The sequence below is a fragment of the Oncorhynchus clarkii genome, chromosome 6 (assembly GCF_045791955.1).
Source record: "Oncorhynchus clarkii lewisi isolate Uvic-CL-2024 chromosome 6, UVic_Ocla_1.0, whole genome shotgun sequence".
NCBI classification, from domain to species: Eukaryota; Metazoa; Chordata; class Actinopteri; order Salmoniformes; family Salmonidae; genus Oncorhynchus; species Oncorhynchus clarkii.
In genome coordinates this window covers 21,850,900-21,870,449 of record NC_092152.1, presented here as the reverse complement: position 1 = coordinate 21,870,449, position 19,550 = coordinate 21,850,900, and the positions used below count along the sequence as shown (strand labels likewise).

At 40.7% G+C, this 19,550-nt stretch overlaps 1 protein-coding gene across 1 annotated transcript; it reads left to right on the top strand.

The window, feature by feature from the left end:
• Positions 1-680: 680 nt before the first annotated feature.
• Positions 681-11,649, top strand: LOC139410781 (arrestin domain-containing protein 1-like). The gene is made up of 8 exons (XM_071156277.1): positions 681-902; positions 5,907-6,017; positions 6,360-6,410; positions 9,062-9,216; positions 9,330-9,515; positions 9,715-9,891; positions 10,006-10,597; positions 10,901-11,649. Exons 1-8 carry the CDS (start codon positions 785-787, stop codon positions 10,942-10,944), a joined length of 1,434 nt encoding a protein of 477 aa, XP_071012378.1. The 5' UTR covers positions 681-784; the 3' UTR covers positions 10,945-11,649.
• Positions 11,650-19,550: the final 7,901 nt, after the last annotated feature.

Sequence of the window (19,550 nt, the reverse complement as noted above, 5' to 3'; positions counted from 1 at the left end):
AGGTTGAATGTTTGAAGAGGTAAGGGACTATAACATTTTGGGAACCACTGGTGTACCAGATCAATTGCAGTGGTATGAAGGGATAGGTCCATTCTATTAATTATATTTCTATGATTAAACGGACGCCCACCTTGTAATCAAGAGCATGTGTCTCAACCAATGGGGCACATAAAAATTTTAAAAAACTCAGATTATGTAAAATAGCTTCTAAACGAAACAATGCGAATATTTCAAGTTTACACGTTTATAAATAATTGACGTAAAAGGTAAAAAATTACAATGTTTATTAATAAACGTGTTAATGATATTAAACTCAAACGTTTATCTTTTCTAGTGATGAAGACGTGGATGTCTAAAGCTAGCGTGAGGTATGCAAAATGGGTCAACTTTGAGCACCTTTATCTAATTCAGGTCCAAAAGTCACTTTCTAACCACTTCTGGGAAGTTTCGTTTCAAACAAAAGGGGTGCTGTCAAAAAGTGATGGAATTCAAATGGATTTAACCATTGAAAAATATTATATGATATTTTGTTTACAGTAAAAAGGACACATGCACAACATTTAAATACGTATTTAACAGATACATGTGAGATACATTTTATGTGAGATATATTTATATATTTATATTTAATTTTTATTTAATACGAGACGCTAAAAAATAAAAAAGAGCTGTTTCCTGTTAGTGACGTCACGGTGGATCAACTTGGACAGGGAAGAAAACGCCACTACTGCGTAGTGAGCACAGGTGATTCAGTTGTCGGTGCCACCTTCTCGTGGTGGAAAACATGGGAAAACTCCAAGAATTCGACATAACTTTTAAAGACAATAAACTTGTTTATAGTCCTGGAGAGTCACTTTCAGGCACTCTGAAAATCACAACCACCGAAGCTCTGCTATGTAAAGGTAGGGTTCTGGAAAACGTCACCATTTAACAATCATTGCTAACTTTCTCTCACCTGTCGTGAATTTGTCGTCTCCTCGGACAAGGAAGTAGCGTTAGTGTTCCACTGAAGCAAACAATGGTTATGCAATTGTGATTTGTGACGTTTTATTTACAGTAGCCTACATTGTATCTTTGTATTATTTTCAGGTGATGAACGTGTACAACTAACTTAATGTGTAAAGAATTCAGGTAGACTGACTTGTATCATGTTCTTGGGAGGGCTTTTACTCGAACAGACACTTTCTTTAGATGTGTTTGAAGGAAAACAAAACCAAGGCGATAAGTCTCATTTGTTGTCAGGGAGGCAAATTGGACTCATTTTTGGGGTCTGTTGACTAACTTAATTTGTAATTTTACCATATCTAAAAAGTAAAACGATGCGAACAAGATTAGTCAAACTATTAACATTTATACAAATAATTCATTTGCAAGCATAGAAGGGGCAATGATCAACTCAAGCTGTGTGTGTGTGTGTGTGTGTGTGTGTGTGGTAGGATATAACATTGAATTGTTCAATGGGACAATATCTGTGTGCCTAATGAAAGGAAGGATCTCAAAGGGCTTTCCCTGTATCAAATAGCTATTGACAGCTGGTGGTCACCCTCATCCCTATCACCTGTTATAGTAGAACAAAATAATTAATCTATTCATCAAAATTGCACTGGGGGTGATCAAACATGTTTTGAGTTGGTCACACATTTTTTTATATATATATTTATTTATTTCCACTGCTGTTTAGACAGTAGGTGGAGTTAAAGAACAACCCCCGAAAAATATGTTCATGGTAAAACACATATTTTAAGATACATTTTCTCTGAACCTTATTGAACATGAGAACTAAATTGCCCTCTTAAAACACAGAAGATGTTTTGTGTCATGGGTGTTTTGGCTCAATGTCTTGTGTTATAGCTCCGGTTTGTTTACATTCCAGGTCAGGAAAAACAGATCAGGCTGTAGCAGCTTGAGTCATGCATTTAGATATGGAATACAGTGTCACTGGCTGCTCTGTTTTTAACTGATGTCTTAAGAACTTCATAACCAATACTGCAGTAACTTGGGAAGGTTATCTGACCTGTTTTGAGGACTTCACATTTGATTTTCACAACCGGTGGTACTCAACAATGTCACATTTTTAGACTCTGTAAAGTGGATCTTTGTATTTATTATGGATCCCCATTGGCAGCAGCTACTCTTCATGGGGTCCAGCAAAATGTCAGTTTCTACAAATTTAAAACATTACAATACTACATTCACAGATTTCACAACACACTGTGTGCCCTCAGGCCCCTACTCTACCACATATCTACAGTACTAAATCCATGTGTAGGTATTAGAGGTCGACCAATTATGATTTTTCAATACCGATTTATTGGAGGACCAAAAAAAGCTGACACCAATTAATCGGCCGATTTTATTATTTAAAAAAAATAATTGTAATGACAATAACAACAATACTGAATAAACACTTTTATTTTAACTTAATATAATACATCAATCAAATCAATTTAGCCTCAAATAAATAATTAAACATGTTCAATTTGGTTTACATAATGCAAAAACAAAGTGGTGGGGAAGAAGGTAAAAGTGCAATATGTGCCATGTAAAAATGCTAACATTTAAGTTCCTTGCTCAGAACATGAGAACATTTGATAGCTGGTGGTTCCTTTTAACATGAGACTTCACTATTCCCAGGTAAGAAGGTTGGGGTTATTGGAATTATAGGACTATTTCTCTCTCTACCATTTGTATTTCATATACCTTTGACTATTGGATATTCTTATAGGCACTTTAGTATTGCCAGTGTAACAGTATAGCTTCCGTCCCTCTCCTCGCCCCTACCTGGGCTCGAACCAGGAACACATCGACAACAGCCACCCTCGAAGCATTGTTACCCATCGCCGCAGCCCATGCAGAGCAAGGGGAACAACTACTCCAAGTCTTAGAGCGAGTGACGTTTGAAACGCTAGCCATTTCACATCGGTTACACCAGCCTAATCTCGGGAGTTGATAGGCTTGAAGTGATAAACAGCGCAATGCTTAATGCATTGCGAAGAGCTGCTGGTAAACACAAAGTGCTGTTTGAATGAATGCTCACGAGCTTGCTGCTGCCTACCACCACTCAGTCAGACTGCTCTATCAAATCATATAATTAAGTCTAACATAACACACAGAAATGCAAGCCTTAGTTTCCAGATTTGACCATATTAATGACCTATCATTTCAAAAATAAAATGTTTATTCTTTCAGTGAAATATTTTATCTAACGGGTGGCATCTATAAGTCTAAATACTCCTGTTACATTGCACAACCTTCAATGTTATGTCATAATTATGTAAAATTATGGCAAATTAGTTCGCAACGAGCCAGGAGGCCCAAACTGTTGCATATACCCTGACTCTGCGTGCAATGAATGCAAGAGAAGTGACACAATTTCCCTAGTTTAATATTGCCTGCTAACATGAATTTCTTTTAACTAAATATGCAGGTTTAAAAATATATACTTCTGTGTATTGATTTTAAGAAAGACGTTGATGTATATGGTTAGGTACACATTGGTGCAACGACTGTGTGCTTATTTCGCAAATGCACTTGTTAAATCACCCGTTTGATGAAGTATACTATGATTCAATGATAAATTAACAGGCACCGCATCGATTATATGCAACGCAGGACAAGCTAGATAAACTAGTAATATCATCAACCATGTGTAGTTAACTAGTGATTTATGTTAAGATTGATTGTTTTTTATAAGATACGTTTAATGCTAGCTAGCACCTTACCATGGCTCCTTGCTGCACTCGCATAACAGGTAGTCAGCCTGCCACGCAGTCTCCTCGTGAAGTGCAATGTAATCGGCCATGATTGGTGTCATAACATTGAAAATGCCGATTACTGATTGTTATGAGAACTTGAAATCGGCCCTAATTAATTGTCCATTCCGATTAATTGGTCGACCTCTAGTATGTATAGTGCTGATGTTATCGTGTGTGTATGCATGTATGTTCCAATGTTTGTGTTGCTTCACAGTCCCTGCTATTCCATAAGGTGTGTTTTAAAAAAAATCTGTTTTTTAAATCTAATTTAACTGCTTGCGTCAGTTACTTGATGTGGAATAGAGTTCCATGGAGTCATGGCTCTATGTAGTACTGTGTGCCTCCCGTAGTCTGTTCTGGACTTGGACTGTGAATAGGCCTCTTGTGGCATGTCTTGTGGGGTATGCATTGGTGTCCGAGCTGTGTGCCAGTAGTTTATTAAACAGATAGCTCGGTGCATTCAACATGTCAATACCTCTCATAAATAAAAGTAGTGATGAAGTCAATCTCTCCTCCACGTTCAGCCAGGAGAGATTGACATGCATATTATTAATATTAACTCTCTGTGCACACCCAAGGGCCAGCCATGCTCCCTGTTCTGAGCCAATTGCAATTTTTATAAGTCCTTTTTTGTGGTACCTGACCACACGACTGAACAGTAGTCGATGTGTGACAAAACTAGGGTCTGTAGGACCTGCCTTCTTGATAAGAAGTGTTATTAAGTGTTGTTAAGAAGGCAGCACATTGATTTATTATAGACAGACTTCTCCCCGTCTCAGCTACTACTGCATCAATGTTTTGACCATGACAGTTTGCAGTCTAGTGTTACTCCAAACAGTTTAGTCATCTCAACTTGCTCAATTTCCACATGATTTAGTTGAGGTTTAGTGACTGTTTTGTTCCCAATGCTTTTAGTTTTTGAAATATTTAGGGCTAGCTTATAACTTGCCACCCACCTTGAAACTAACTGCAGCTCTTTTTTTTGAGAGTTGCAGTCATTTCAGTAGTAGTAGCTGACGTGTATAGTGTTTCGTCATCCGCATACATAGACACTCTGGCTTTACTCAGTCAGTGGCATGTCGTTAGTAAAAATGTTAAAATTCCTGATTCTAACTGGATTATATTTGATAGGCTTCCATTAAAGAACACCCTCTGTGTTCTGTTAGACAAGTAACTCGTTATCCACATTATAGAAGGGGGTGTAAAGCCATAACACAAGTTTTTCCAGCAGCAGACTATGATCAATAATGTGAAAAGCTGCACTGAAGTATAACAAGACAGCCCCCCACAATCATCAACATGCTCTTAACAAGTATACTTGTTTTAATGTTATTCAATTGTCGTTATGGGAAGTTAAGTTTAATTTTAACTTGTATAATTTAGCTGAATATCAGAGTACTGAACTTTATACTTCCACGGGGGTTTTTGATTAGTTTTTACTTGGCTGTCCTTCTCCAGGACGGTGTGTTATTGGGCTCCATCCAGAATTATGATTGATTGAACTATTAATTAATGTGGGTCATAACCCACTACTGGCCAAGAGCTGTTTCCAATCCCCTCTAGGACTCCCAGTTAGCAACCTTTAATTGATGTGCTCATTTTATTTGTTTATTTAACTAGGCAAGTCAGTTAAGAAAAAAATATTATTTACAATGACGACCTAGGAACAATGGGTTAACTGCCTTGTTCAGGGGCAGAATGACAGACTTTAACCATGTCAGCTTAGGGATTCGATCTAGCAACCTTTCGGTTACTGACCCAGCACTCTAACCACTAGGCTACCTGCCACCCTATTGGCTTGTGTGACTTTGGTGTGTTTTGAGTTTCACTGCCAGGTATGTGACTTACATAAGAAAACAGACTGTTCAAGTGTGTTGCTTTGCGTCACGCCAGAAACTGTTTTGTCTGTTTGACTTGTCTTTGTTTTAGGATCCCTCGTTATTTGAGTTTGGTTTTTACGAATATGTTCTGTGTGACATGTTACGTGTTTGCAGGAAAATTTCCCTCAATGTAAACTCTCCTCAAAGGCCTGTGAATAATTGATTGCTGTGGTCTGCATCTGCCAAACAAATGGCAGATACAAACATTCTAGGGACCTTAAGTTCTCTTCTTTTGTTGTGAAGTTAATAGTTCTGTGTATTATCCCTGCAGATATCAAAGTGAATTGCCAAGGCTTCTGTGGTGTCACCAGCAAGAGCAATGACACAGCCTGGATGGTGGAAGAGCAGTACTTCAGCAGCACGCTCTCTGTGGCAGATAAAGGTGCTGTCAACTGGTTCATTACCTGCTCACGTTTACAGTTATAGGCCACATTCACCTCCCTTTTCCACTTCTTACTGACACTTCAGTTATGGTGTAACTGTTTCTTTTGAAATGACACGTACACACCTTCCAGTCAGTCTTTGTTTTTGTAATGATTTTCTTTTATCACCTACATATGCAAGAAGGATGAGATAAACAAACATTGAATCCCTATTCTGAGAGCTTCCCCTTCTACCCTGAAAGTTGAATGTGATTCATAGAACAGGAACAACAGACATTGTTAATGGACAGAATGTTTTCCAGACAGCTGATCTGGTGCTTATCTTTCTTCCTGTCTCCCAGGAACCCTGAAACCGGGAGATCACAGTTTTCCGTTCAAGTTTCTCATTCCATGTAAGGCCGCTGAGTGATGGAGCTTTGCAGACCTATGCACCACATCCTTTAAAATATATGGGTTTTCCTCATGTTTTATAATCGGACATGCCCTGGCATGTGAGTAGATACTTTAGTTTTGACATGGCTCGTTATCAGCAGAAGTAATATGAGGAATGTAGTACAGTTCCTGAATCTCTACATTAATGATTGAGGATGTGGATTACCATGGGGACCGTTGACATGTGTCTAGAATGGCGCTACAAATGACTGCACATTGGCAGAGTAATTGATGTGAGCCTCTAAAATAACTTACTCTTGGCCATGAGGTTGAGGTAACAATTTATGTTAAGGTAGCGGAAGACACATTTCAGTTGAATGCATTGTTGTACAACTGACTAGGTATCTCCCTTTCCCTTATAGAAGGGCTATAAGTAGTTCATAAATGTTTCATTATTAGCGCATACATACATGCAGTACCAGTCAAAAGTTTGTACACACCTACGCATTCAAGGGTTTTTCTTTTGACTATTTTCTACATTGTAGAATAATAGAGAAGACATCAACTATGAAATGGTTACTATCAACTATGTAGTAACCAAAAAAGTGCTAAACAAAAAAAAAATATATATATATATATTTTAGTTTCTTCAAAGTAGCCACCTTTTGCCTTGATGACAGATTTACACACTCTTGGCATTCTGTCAACCAGCTTCACCTGGAATGCTTTTCCAACAGTCTGGAAGGAGTTCCCATGTATGCTGAGCTCTTGTTGGCTGCTTTTCCTTCACTCTGCGGTCCAACTCATTCCAAACCATCTCAATTGGGTTGAGGTTGGGTGATTGTGGAGGCCAGGTCATCTGATGCAGCGCTCCTTCACTCTCCTTCTTGGTCAAATAGCCCTTATACAGCCTGGAGGTGTGTTGGTTTATTGTCTTGTTGAAAAACAAATGATAGTCCCACTAAGCACAAACCAGATGGGATGACATATTGTTGCAGAATGCTGTGGTAGCCATGCTGGTTAAGTGTGTCTTGAATTGTAAATAAATCACTGACAGTGTCACCAGCAAAGCACCATCACACCACCTTGCTTCACGGTGGAAACCACATGTGGAGCTCATCCGTTCACCTACTCTGTCTCTCAAAGACACGGCGGTTGAAACCAAAAATCTCAAATTTGGACTCAACAGACCAAAGGACAGATTTCCACCTGTCTAATGTCCATTGCTTGTGTTTCTTGGCCTAAGCAAGTTTCTTCTTATTGGTGTCCTTTAGTAGTGGTTTCTTTGCAGCAATTTGTCAAATTTGTCAATTTGTCTGTTACTTGAACTCTGAAGCATTTATGTGGGCTGGTAACTCTAATGAATGTATCCTCTGCAGCAGAGGTAACTCTCGGTCTTCCTTTCCTGTAGTGGTCCTCATGGGAGCCAGTTTCATCATAGTGCTTGATGTTTTTTGCTACTGCACTTGAAGAAACGTTGAAGTTCTTAATTTTCCGTATTGACTGACCTTCATGTGTTAAAGTAATGATGGACTGTCGTTTCTCTTTGCTTATTTGAGCTGGTCTTGCCATAATATGGACTTAGCCCTATTTGGTAAAAGACTATCTTCTATATACCACCCCTACCATGTCACAACACAACTGATTGGCTCAAACACATAAAATGTACTTTAACAAGGCACACCTGTTAATTGAAATGCATTCCTCATGAAGCTGGTTGAGAGAATGCCAAGAGTGTGCGAAGCTGTCATCAAGGCAAAGGGGTTGCTACTTTGAAGAATCTCAAATATATTTGTTTAACAACTTTTTTGTTTGTTTACTGCATGATTCCATATGTGTTATTTAATAGTTTTAATGTCTTCACTATTATTATACAATGTAGAATATAATAAAAATAAAGAATCCCTTGAATGAGTAGGTGTCCAAACTTTGACTGGTTGTATGTCTGTTAAAAAAAATAATTCTGTAATGAACCATTTTAATGCGTTTGTTGAGATTGTGCCTCCTTTTCCCCTTGTTGACTAGTATGGTAGGGACTGAGAGCATTGATACCCTGAGATGTGTTAGCTGAACTGCTTAGTTCCCAATTTCACCTGCTGTTTCAAGCCACCTGTTATCTTTGTTATACTATCCTCTGTACTGGTATGACCGTGGCTTCCTCGCTTATGTTTTGTCTCATGGTCATTCATACTAACAATCTGGTATGGCCTACTTCTCTTTTTTTGTTTCAAAGTATGACTCTTGATTATTGGACCGTTACACTTTGCATGCTAAGGAAATGAATCCGATAGATCATTATATGAACTATATCACATTCTGCCTTATCTATGCAATAGCTCACAGGTAGAGGAGCCCTATGATAACATAAACCCTCCGCTCATTACTTATTGTTAAGATCTGTCAGACTGACCGACAGACTGCCTGTCCAGTTGAGAAGGGATTCACTTTCCCTCTGACAAAGTTATATTTCATAACAATGTAGGTGATCCATACCACAGAAACCCAAACCAACCTAACTGGTTCTCAACTGTCCATTCTGATTTGAAACTTGCATCTGCTGTTCAATGTACACTTAGATACAGGCCATTTGTGTTGCCACTATTTTTGCCTATTCTTGCCACCATGAAAATACATCCTGTGCTAAATAACTACTCCTTCCATTCCCATATAGCCTCTGTTCCCACATCCTTTGAAGGAAACTATGGAAAAGTTATGTACAGAGTGAGGGCTTTCATTGACACTCCTCGCTTCTCTAAGGACTATAAGGTGGAGAAGCCTTTCTACCTGCTGAGTCTCCTCAACCTCAATGATGTACCTGACATCCATGTGAGAGCTCCCTGGCTGATTTTGATACCTTTTCACTTTATCAGAGATCCAAACCTCAGACACTGGAGATTGGTGAATCTGGTCTTAACTTTATATTTCCCACCTGTTTCCAGGGACGTAGTTCATCTTCCATTACTAAGAAGTTCACCTACCTGCTGGGGGTAAAGACAGGAACTGTGGTGCTGAAGGCCCATAGTGACATGAAGGGCTACACGCCTGGTCAGGTCATCCAACTGACCACAGAACTCCACAACCAGTCTGGGAAAACCACAGGGACTGTGGTAGCCTGTCTCATTCAGGTATAGAGTACTGACCTAGTCTTCAGTGCTTGAAATAAAGCAAGGCTAAGGGAAGTGTTTCAACAACGTGTGGTTGTGTTAATGACACTATAAAGCTGCAATGGGGTAATTCTTGTCTCAGGTGAGATAAAAAAGGGATTGCTTTATTTTAGTCACTCAAACATTATCTACCCTATTTCTGTGTGCTCATCTCCAACAGAAAGTAACTTACCAGACAAAGAAGCCTACCATTGACTTGAGGACTTTAGTGCAGGTGGAGGGTGCTGGGGTGAAGGCTGGCAAACAAGCTGAATGGAAGGAGAAGATTATTGTACCTCCTCTGCCCCAGTCATCTCTGGCTGACTGTGGTCTAATAAACATGGAATACTTTATTCAAGTAAGCAACTTTTCTCTTCATGATAACATTCCTCTACAGTGAAACCCTTTTTCTCTACAGTTTAGCACCCATGTTTTGATAATACCTTCTCCTCTTTACTCCCTGGTACTTTAGATCTCCTTGAAATCTCCCGAGGCTTCGTTTTTGTTGCCCATCCACATTGGAAACATCTCAGTGGATACCACGTCAGCACGACCCTCCAGACCCCCTCCTCCAACCACCGATCCTTCTCGCTCCTCCGCAAACCCTGCCAAGCTAGAAAATAGCAGACGCTCTGAGCCGTCCTCCCAAGACAAAGAAACTCCTACTACCCCTTGCCCTTCCCACCACCCAGCCCCAAAACCTGTTCCCAGAATCAGAGTCTCCACTTCCTCCCCTGCCTCCCCCAGTGCCCCTCCAGCTGAGATGGACTATCTGGTCATGGGCGCTAAGGGGCAGGTGACCGAGGCCCTCCCAACTGAGAGCCACTCCCAGCTTGGTTTCTTGAGTTCTCAGGCCACTGTCTCCCCCAGTGCCTTCAGCTATGCCCCAGGCCTCACCTTCTCCCAGAACCAGTCCCAGAGTGACGCCACAAACCCAACGGGACCTTTGTTCTGTGTGTCCACAGGCGCCACCATCCCATTCTTCTCTGAGGGCAGTACCAACCCCAAGCCTACCCTCTACCCACTCCTGCCTCCTGAGTACAGCACCTCAACACTCCCACATGGTCAGTCTTACACTCCTGTAGTGACTGGCGGTGCTAATGCTATTTACTTTTTACTCAGTTATCTTATTGCACAGTTTGATATTTAGTATTTGGGTAAGGTGTTTCTATTATTGTCATCTCAATGTATCAGTTGTGGCAGGTTTGAGAGTCTTGGCTAATATCCATTATGAATGAGTCTAATTGCCACACCTTAGACAGTTATGTCTTTGCTTTGTAAGTTTTGCTGTGACCTCATGTAGTTAGGTGGGTCTTGTGTAATAATGTCTTTGTCTGCTAACTAATATCCGCTGTCCTCTGTTACAGAGGCTCCTCCCAGCTATGTCGAGAGCTGTAGCAGCAACACATAAAACAACGTCATGACACAGGAGAGACTGCTGGCAACACTGAACATGACAACCAACCTCCCTTCTACTCGATCATGCTGCCAGATAGACCTCTTAAGTACGTCAGCCCAGGTTAAGCAACACCTTTTTTATGATTACTGATTGCTTTCACACATTGTTTGCGCTTTCAGGACAGTAATGTTTTTACATAAACAATTTTTATAGCTGGAGACACATTTTCAAAGTTAAGTCAGGGTAGAATTAGTTAAGAATATGTTGAAATTGTATTTTTTTTTTTTTTTTACTAGGCAAGTCAGTTAAGAACAAATTCTTATTTACAATGACGGCCTACCCCGGCCAAACCCGGACGAAGCTGGGCCAATTGTGCGCCGCCCTATGGGACTCCCAATCACGGCCGGTTATGATACAGTCTAGAATCGAACCAGGGTGTCTAGTGAGGTTCTAGCACTGAGATGCAGTGCTTTAGACCGCTGTGCCACTCGGGAGCCAAAACACCTATGATTGAAACAAGTGAAGATCCATGAAGCCCACTAGCAACTGCCCAGGCTATGTTTTATGTAACCTGTATGTTTATTTATTGTTTTCACTAAACTGTCTATTCATAGACAATTCACTATGTTCTATATCCAAATAATGTTTTATGCATAGGAAATACAGTGCCTTGATACTCTACAATGCATAACCTAATAAAATTGTGTTGTATGTTTAGCCATTTTTGTTTTGCTTTGTTTACTATGCCAGGGTAATTGTACATCTCTAGTTTTAGGCCCATTTATCAGTTGTAAACATGAAGGGTCTTGCACTCCAATATAGATGTCTGCTCGACAGGGATTCTTGCAAGTCGGTACAATTCTTGTCTGACAGGGAAACTTTATTTTTATAGTTGCACTTTTTAAAGCATAATCATATTTAGTGGAATTGTAAGGTAAAGCTGTATGCCTGGAAATGCCCTTGTCTGGAGCAGAGCATCCAAATTTCAAACTGTCCAGAAAAGTGTTTAAAATTCTAAAATCTCTCTCCCAGATAAATAGGAATTTTTATTCAAATGTTTTTTAAACGAGGTTTTCGAGTCAAAGCAACCGAGGAAAAACTAAATTGCTACTTTGTATACTACTTAAATGAAGAAAAAAACTATTTTTGTCAACTCCGTCTTGATTTAAAAAAGTTTATTTAACTGAATTGCCTAGTTAAGAACAAATTCTTATTTACAATAATGCCTAGGAACAGTGGATTTACTGCCTTGTTCAGGGGCAGGACAACAGATTTTTACATTGTCAACTTGGGGATTCGATCTAGCAACCTTTCGGTTATTAGTCCAAAGCTCTAACCACTCGGCTGCTTCCCCAACGGCGTTAACTCTGACAGAGTGCTGACATACTGGTTGTTTTGGGGGGGATTGTTGACATTTTACAAACGTTTATTGACTTTTTAGAAGCAACAATATGTCTGTTTTGAGTATCTGTCAACTCTGTTAGAGGCTTGTCAACTCCATCACTGATGGATAAACCTCTTAAGATTAGAATATTTTTGTCAATATTCAGGAAAAATATTTTGATGCTCCCGCCTGCTGTGTACTGAAGTCTTAGCTAGCTAGCACAAGGTGTCCATCGCTCCTGCCTGTCAAACACCTGCTGTCGTTAACAGAACCTGCTGTCATTTATAGAGCTGCGGGAAAGCAGTGCCGTGTGGTCTGCTCTATATATATATCTATCTCATGATGACTAAAGGGGCTCTGTTTTGAAGCCACTGTGCCTCCATCTTGGCACTTCACCACAATTTTTTGGGGAAGCTATGGAAATGCATTTATAAATGTCTACCTTTTTGTTTTTGCCATGTCTTTTCTATTACAGACACATTTAATGCACACTTTTAACGATATTGTGAGCTAAACATACTTTTTTATTTGTATAAAATGTATAACATTTTCCTTAGTACATTTATAACTAAGTAAAACAATATATTACTGTCCCCACTGCTACAACAAATACTTAAATACATATAATTTTGTCCTTAACGTTTAATTGAAATACTGTAGAATTCCATTCATTACTATGGAGGACTGATTTTTCTGGGCACTGCCAATATGGCCACCCAGTGGCTTCAAAGTCTCTCATTGGCCAAAACATAGCATCAGCAATCCAGGGTGTATAAACATCTAAACTCAGCAAAAAAAAGATACGCCTCTATTTCAGGACCCTGTCTTTCAAAGATAATTCTTAAAAATCCAAGTAACTTCACAGATATTCGTTGTAAAGGGTTTAAATACGGTTTCCCAACAATTAATGAACATGGACCTGTGGAATGGTCGTTAAGACACTAACAGCTTACAGACGGTAAGGTCACAGTTATGAAAACTTAGGACACTAAAGAAGCTTATCTACTGACTCTGAAATATGCCCAGGGTCCCTGCTCATGTGTGTGAATGTGCCTTAGGCATGCTGCAAGGAGGCATGAGGACTGCAGATGTGGTCAGGGCAATAAAGTGCAGTGTCCGTATAGTGAGACGCCTAAGACAGCGCTACAGGACGGACAGTTGATCGCCCTCGCAGTGGCAGACCACATGTAACAACACCTGCGCAGGATCAGTACATCCGAACATCACACCTGCGAGATAGGTACAGGATGGCAACAACAACTGCCTGAGTTACACCAGGAACGCACAATCCCTCCATCAGTGCGCAGACTGTCTGCAATAGGCTGAGAGAGGCTGGACTGAGGGCTTGTAGGCCTGTTGTATGGCAGGTCCTCACCAGACATCACCGGCAACAACGTTGCCTATGGGCACAAATCCACAATCACTGGACCAGACAGGACTGGCAAGAAGTGCTCGTCACTGACGAGTCACGGTTTTGTCTCATCGGGGGGATGGTCGGATTAGCTTTTACCATCGACGGAATGAGTGTTACACCGAGGCCTGTACTCTGGAGTGGGATCGATTTTTGGAGGTGGAAGGTCTGTTATGGTCTGGAGCGGTGTGTCACAGCATCATTGAACTGAGCTTGTTGTCATTGCCTGCAATCTCAAAGCTGTGCGTTACAGGGAAGACATCCTCCTCCCTCATGTGGTACCCTTCCTGCAGGCTCATCCTGACATGACCCTCCAGCATGACAATGCCACCAGCCATACTGCTCGTTCTGTGCATGATTTCCTGCAAGACAGGAATGTCCGTTTTCTGCCATTGCCAGCGAAGAGCCCAGATCTAAATCCCATTGAGCACATCTGGGACCTGTTGGATTAGAGGGTGACGTCTAGGACCATTCCCCCCAGAATTGTCCGGGAACTTGCAGGTGCCTTGGTGGAATAGTGGGGGTAACATCTCACAGCAAGAACGGGCAAATCTGGTGCAGTCCATGAGGAGGAGATGCAATGTAGTACTTAATGCAGCTGGTGGCCACACCAAATACTGACTGACTTTTGATTTTGACCCCCCTTTTTGTTCAGGGACACCATTATTCAATTTCCATTAGTCACATGTCTGGAACTTGTTCAGTTTGTCTGTTGAATCTTATGTTCATACAAATATTTACACATGTTAAGTTTGCTGAAAATAAACACAGTTGACAGTGAGAGACGTTTCTTTGTTTGCTGGGTTTAGTACTTCATTTGTAAATTGGGAGGTGCCGGTGTTGTGCCGAAAAGTTCCCTCCTGCCAGAATCCCCCCCCCCCCAAGCACTCAATTCTTCATTGCTGTTACTTGCAAGTTGGGATTTCTGATCAAGTTAGGCTGTGTTTCACTTTATTTTTTATGTCTGTGTGATTGCGGGGGAGGAACTAGTAATGTCTGCAGTTTTTGGTTTGGCTATTTGTTTCAAGTGTATTAGTCTATAAATAAATCTCTACCAAAATTCGTTATCTCTCCCATGTCTTATTTTACTAGTAGTTGTTCTGAAATGTTTATTGCTTGCCTACATTTTACTACTTCCTCTGTTTCAATATAACACATACTTTAATTTCAGTTGCCTATCCTGATGTGGAGTTTGTTCTATAGAAAGTATTTGACTCTGGAGTGTGCTACAAAGTATTTGACTCGAGCCACAAAATTAAGGAAATTAGAAGGGGGTGGGGAGGATTTCAGCAAGGCTATTTTCTTGCCTGCTGAAATTCTGCCCTCCCATTTTGTAATGTTTAAGAAAAAAATGATAATACACAGTAACAGAAAAACATCAAAGTTAAGTTTTAACAAACATTAAATTAGAAATACAAATTTCCATCTTTGCATAATAAGATATAAAATGACTAAATCAAATATAAAAAGACATAACAAACAAATATTGGAAAGCTGCAACAGCTCGACTGAACATTTTAGTACACTTTTTATGGAGGGTTTTCCAGGTGATACCGTCAACTCAAGCCTAACCTAGTCTTGACAGGCAGCGCAGACACAATCCTCCAATGATGTTATGGTTTTCATACAGGACTGGTGGAACCATCGTGGGCAGTGGTCACAACCAATCTGAAATTTATGATAAAATGTTTATTTAAAACATTAAATACATTTTCTTGAATTACAATTTATTTCATTATCAGACACAGCGGATGATACTACCTCTAGAAATATTACTGCTAAAACATTCGTACTCCTAAAAATGTGCCTTTAAAATTTTTTTTTTAGAAGTGAACAAGCAATTACCCAGTTAGTGTCTTCCTCATTATTGTCCACCTCCCCACAGAAGTGGCACAGTTGGCTCAGGTCATCTAGCAAAACATAATGTCAAGTAGTTCATTCATCTTTACATGTGTTTTTCTGGGCAAACAGGGAGCAAGGGAATAGTATAGGTTTCTTGTAACATAATTATTTAAATACATGTGTTGTAGTGGCCATCTAGTCAGAAGTTGGATCAAAGATAACCTTGAAAGATCCATATAAATGTTTTGTTTTTTCTACAATTATATTAAATTAGAAATGGAACATACCAGTGTTTAAGAGGAGAGTGACTGCTATTTCTTCTCTCATGATGTTAACATCTTCGTCCGTATTTGAAAAGACAATCTACTCCTCCAGAAAACATTCAGCTAACTGGGTAAAAAAATGTGATGGCCATTTCATTTTCCCCAACAAAATTGTTACACTTAAGATTCTAATTCGCAAGTATACAACGACATAGCTATAATATAATTTGACAGTTCTGTTTTGCCATTTAGTCAGTATACTTTCACTAGGTTAATTGTACATGAATTATAGTCTCAAACTTACTTTCAAGGCAAAGACCCCACAAGAAGTAACATCTTGTTGGCATGGGTGTGGAAGGGTACCACACGCCCATCTGGAGATATTACACCCCTTCTCTCTCAGGAATGATCTGAACATATGTTAATAAAAGTACAGCATTTTGAAAAACTTTATTGATTACAATATAGAGATTAATAACAGAGGAACCTGAGAATGCAGGGATTCCAGCAGGGTGTGAGTTGAAGTAGTCAAATCGAGCTGACAATGGCTGGAATGCAAATTACGAGATCATCTCGGTTATCTAACATCTGAGAATGGTCAGGCATTCCCTCGCATTCCCTCCGTCTCGTGTGCTGTCATCCAGGTGGAAATGTCACCTGCATATCTGATGTAGGAAAAGAGATGAGGGAAATTGAGTGTCCTGTGAATATGTTTACATATATTTAAAAAAGAAAAAATGATTTCACCTTTATTTAACCAGGTAGGTAAGTTGAGAACAAGTTCTCATTTACAACTGCGACTTGGCCAATACAAAGCAAAGCAGTTCGACACATATAACAACACAGAGTTACACATGGTGTAAAACAAACATACAGTCAATAATACAGTTGAAAAATAAGTCTATATACAATGTGAGCAAATGAGGTGAAATAAGGGAAGTAACAGCAATAAATAGGCCATGGTGGCGAAGTAAATACAATATAGCAATTAAAACACTGGAATGGTAGATTTGACAGATGAGTGTGCAAAGTAGAAATACTGGGGTGCAAAGGAGCAAAATAAATAAATACAGTCGGGGAAGAGGTAGTTGTTTGGGCTATTTATAGCTATTTACAGTGATCTGTGAGCTGCTCTGACAGCTGGTGCTTAAAGCTAGTGAGGGAGATGTGTTTCCAGTTTCAGAGATTTTTGTAGTTCATTCCAGTCATTGGCAGCAGAGACCTGGAAGGAGAGGCGACCAAAGGAGGAATTGGCTTGGGGGTGACAAGTGAGATATGCCTGCTGGAACGCGTGCTACGGGTGGATGCAGCTATGGTGACCAGCGAGCAGAGATAAGGCGGGACTTTACCTAGCAGGGTCTTGTAGATGACCTGGAGCCAGTGGGCGAGGGCCAGCCAACGAGAGCGTACAGGTCGCAGTGGTGGATAGTATATGGGGCTTTGGTGACAAAACTGATGGCACTGTAATAGACTGCATCCAATTTGTTGAGTTGGGTGTTGGAGGCTATTTTGTAAATGACATCGCCTAAGTCGAGGATCGGTAGGATGGTCAGTTTTACGAGGGTATGTTTGGCAGCATGAGTGAAGGATGCTTTGTTGCGAAATAGGAAGCCAATTCTAGATTTAACTTTGGATTGGAGATGTTTTATGTGAGTCTGGAAGAAGAGTTTACAGTCTAAACAGACACCTAGGTGTTTGTAGTTGTCCACAAAATTCTAAGTCACAACCATCCAGAGTAGTGATGCTGGATGGGCAGGCAGCTGCAGGCAGCGATCGGTTGAAGAGCATGCATTTAGTTTTACTAGCATTTAAGAGCAGTTGGAGGCCACGGAAGGAGAGTTGTATGGCATTGAAGCACGTCTGGAGGGTTGTTAACACAATGAAGTATACAGAATGGTGTCTGCGTAGAGGTGGATTAGAGACTCACCAGCAGCAAGAGCGACATCATTGATATATACAGAGAAGAGAGTCGGCCCAAGAATTGAACCCTTTGGCACCCCCATAGAGACTGCCAGAGGCCGGGACAACAGGCCCTCAGATTTGACACACTGAACTCTGTCGGAGAAGTAGTTGGTGAACCAGGCGAGGAAATCATTTGAGAAACCAAGGCTGTTGAGTCTGCCGATGAGAATGTGGTGATTGAAAGCCTTGGCCAGGTCAATGAATACGGCTGCACAGTATTATTTCTTATCAATGGCGGTTAAGATATCGTTTAGAACCTTGAGTGTGGCTGAGGTGCACCCATGACCAGCTCTGAAACCAGATTGCATAGTGGAGAAGGGATTCGAAATGGTCGGTGATCTGTTTGTTGACTTGGCTTTCGAAGACCTTAGAAAGGCAGGGTAGGATAGATATAGGTCTGTAGCAGTTTGGGTCTAGAGTGTCCCCACCTTTGAAGAGGGGGATGACCGCAGCTGCATTACAATCTTTGGGAATCTCAGACGACACGAAAGAGAGGTTGAACAGGCTAGTAATAGGGGTTGCAATAATTTCTGCAGATCATTTTAGAAAGAAAGGGTCCAGATTGTCTAGCCCGGCTGATTTGTGGGGGTCCAGATTTTGCAGCTCTTTCAGAACATCAGCTGATTGGATTTGGGAGAAGGAGAAATGGGGAAGGCTTGGGCGAGTTGCTGTGGGGGGTGCAGTGCTGTTGACCGGGGTAGGGGTGGACAAGTGGAAAGCATGGCCAGACGTAGAAAAATGTTTTTTGAAATTCACAATTATTGTGGATTTATTGGTGGTGACAGAGTTTCCTATCCTCAGTGCAGTGGGCGGCTGGGAGGAGGTGCTCTTGTTCTCCATGGACTTTACAATGTCCCAGAACTTTTTTGAGTTTGTGTTGCAGGAAACAAATTTCTGCTTGAAAAAGCTAGCCTTGGCTTTTTTAACTGCCTGTGTATATTGGTTTTTAACTTCCCTAAAAAGTTGCATTTCACGGAGGTTGTTCGATGCTAATGCAGAACGCCATAGGATGTTTTTGTGTTGGTTAAGGGCAGTCAGGTCTGGAGAGAACCATGGGCTATATCTGTTCTTGGGTCTAAATTTCTTGAATGGGACATTCTTATTTAAGATGGTGAGGAAGGCATTTAACAAAAAATAACCAGGCATCCTCTACTGACGGGATGAGGTTGATATCAAATCAAAATAAAATGTATTTATATAGCCCTTTGTACATCAGCTGATATCTCAAAGTTCTGTACAGAAACCCAGCCTAAAACCCCAAACAGCAAGCAATGCAGGTGTAGAAGCACGGTGGCTAGGAAAAACTCACTAGAAAGGCCAAAACCTAAGAAGAAACCCAGAGAGGAACCAGGCTATGAGAGGTGGCCAGTCCTCTTCTGGCTGTGCCGGGTGGAGATTATAACAGAACATGGCCAAGATGTTCAAATGTTCATAAATGACCGGCATGGTCAAATAATAATAATCACAGGCAGAACAGTTGAAACTGGAGCAGCAGCACGGCCAGGTGGACTGGGGACAGCAAGGAGTCATCATGCCAGGTAGTCCTGAGGCATGGTCCTAGGGCTCAGGTCCTCCGAGAGAGAGAAAGAAAGAGAGAAAGAGAGAATTAGAGAGAGCATACTTAAATTCACACAGGACACCGGATAAGACAGGAGAAGTACTCCAGATATAACAAACTGCCCCTAGCCTCCCGACACAAACTACTGCAGCATAAATACTGGAGGCTGAGACAGGAGGGGTCAGGAGACACTGTGGC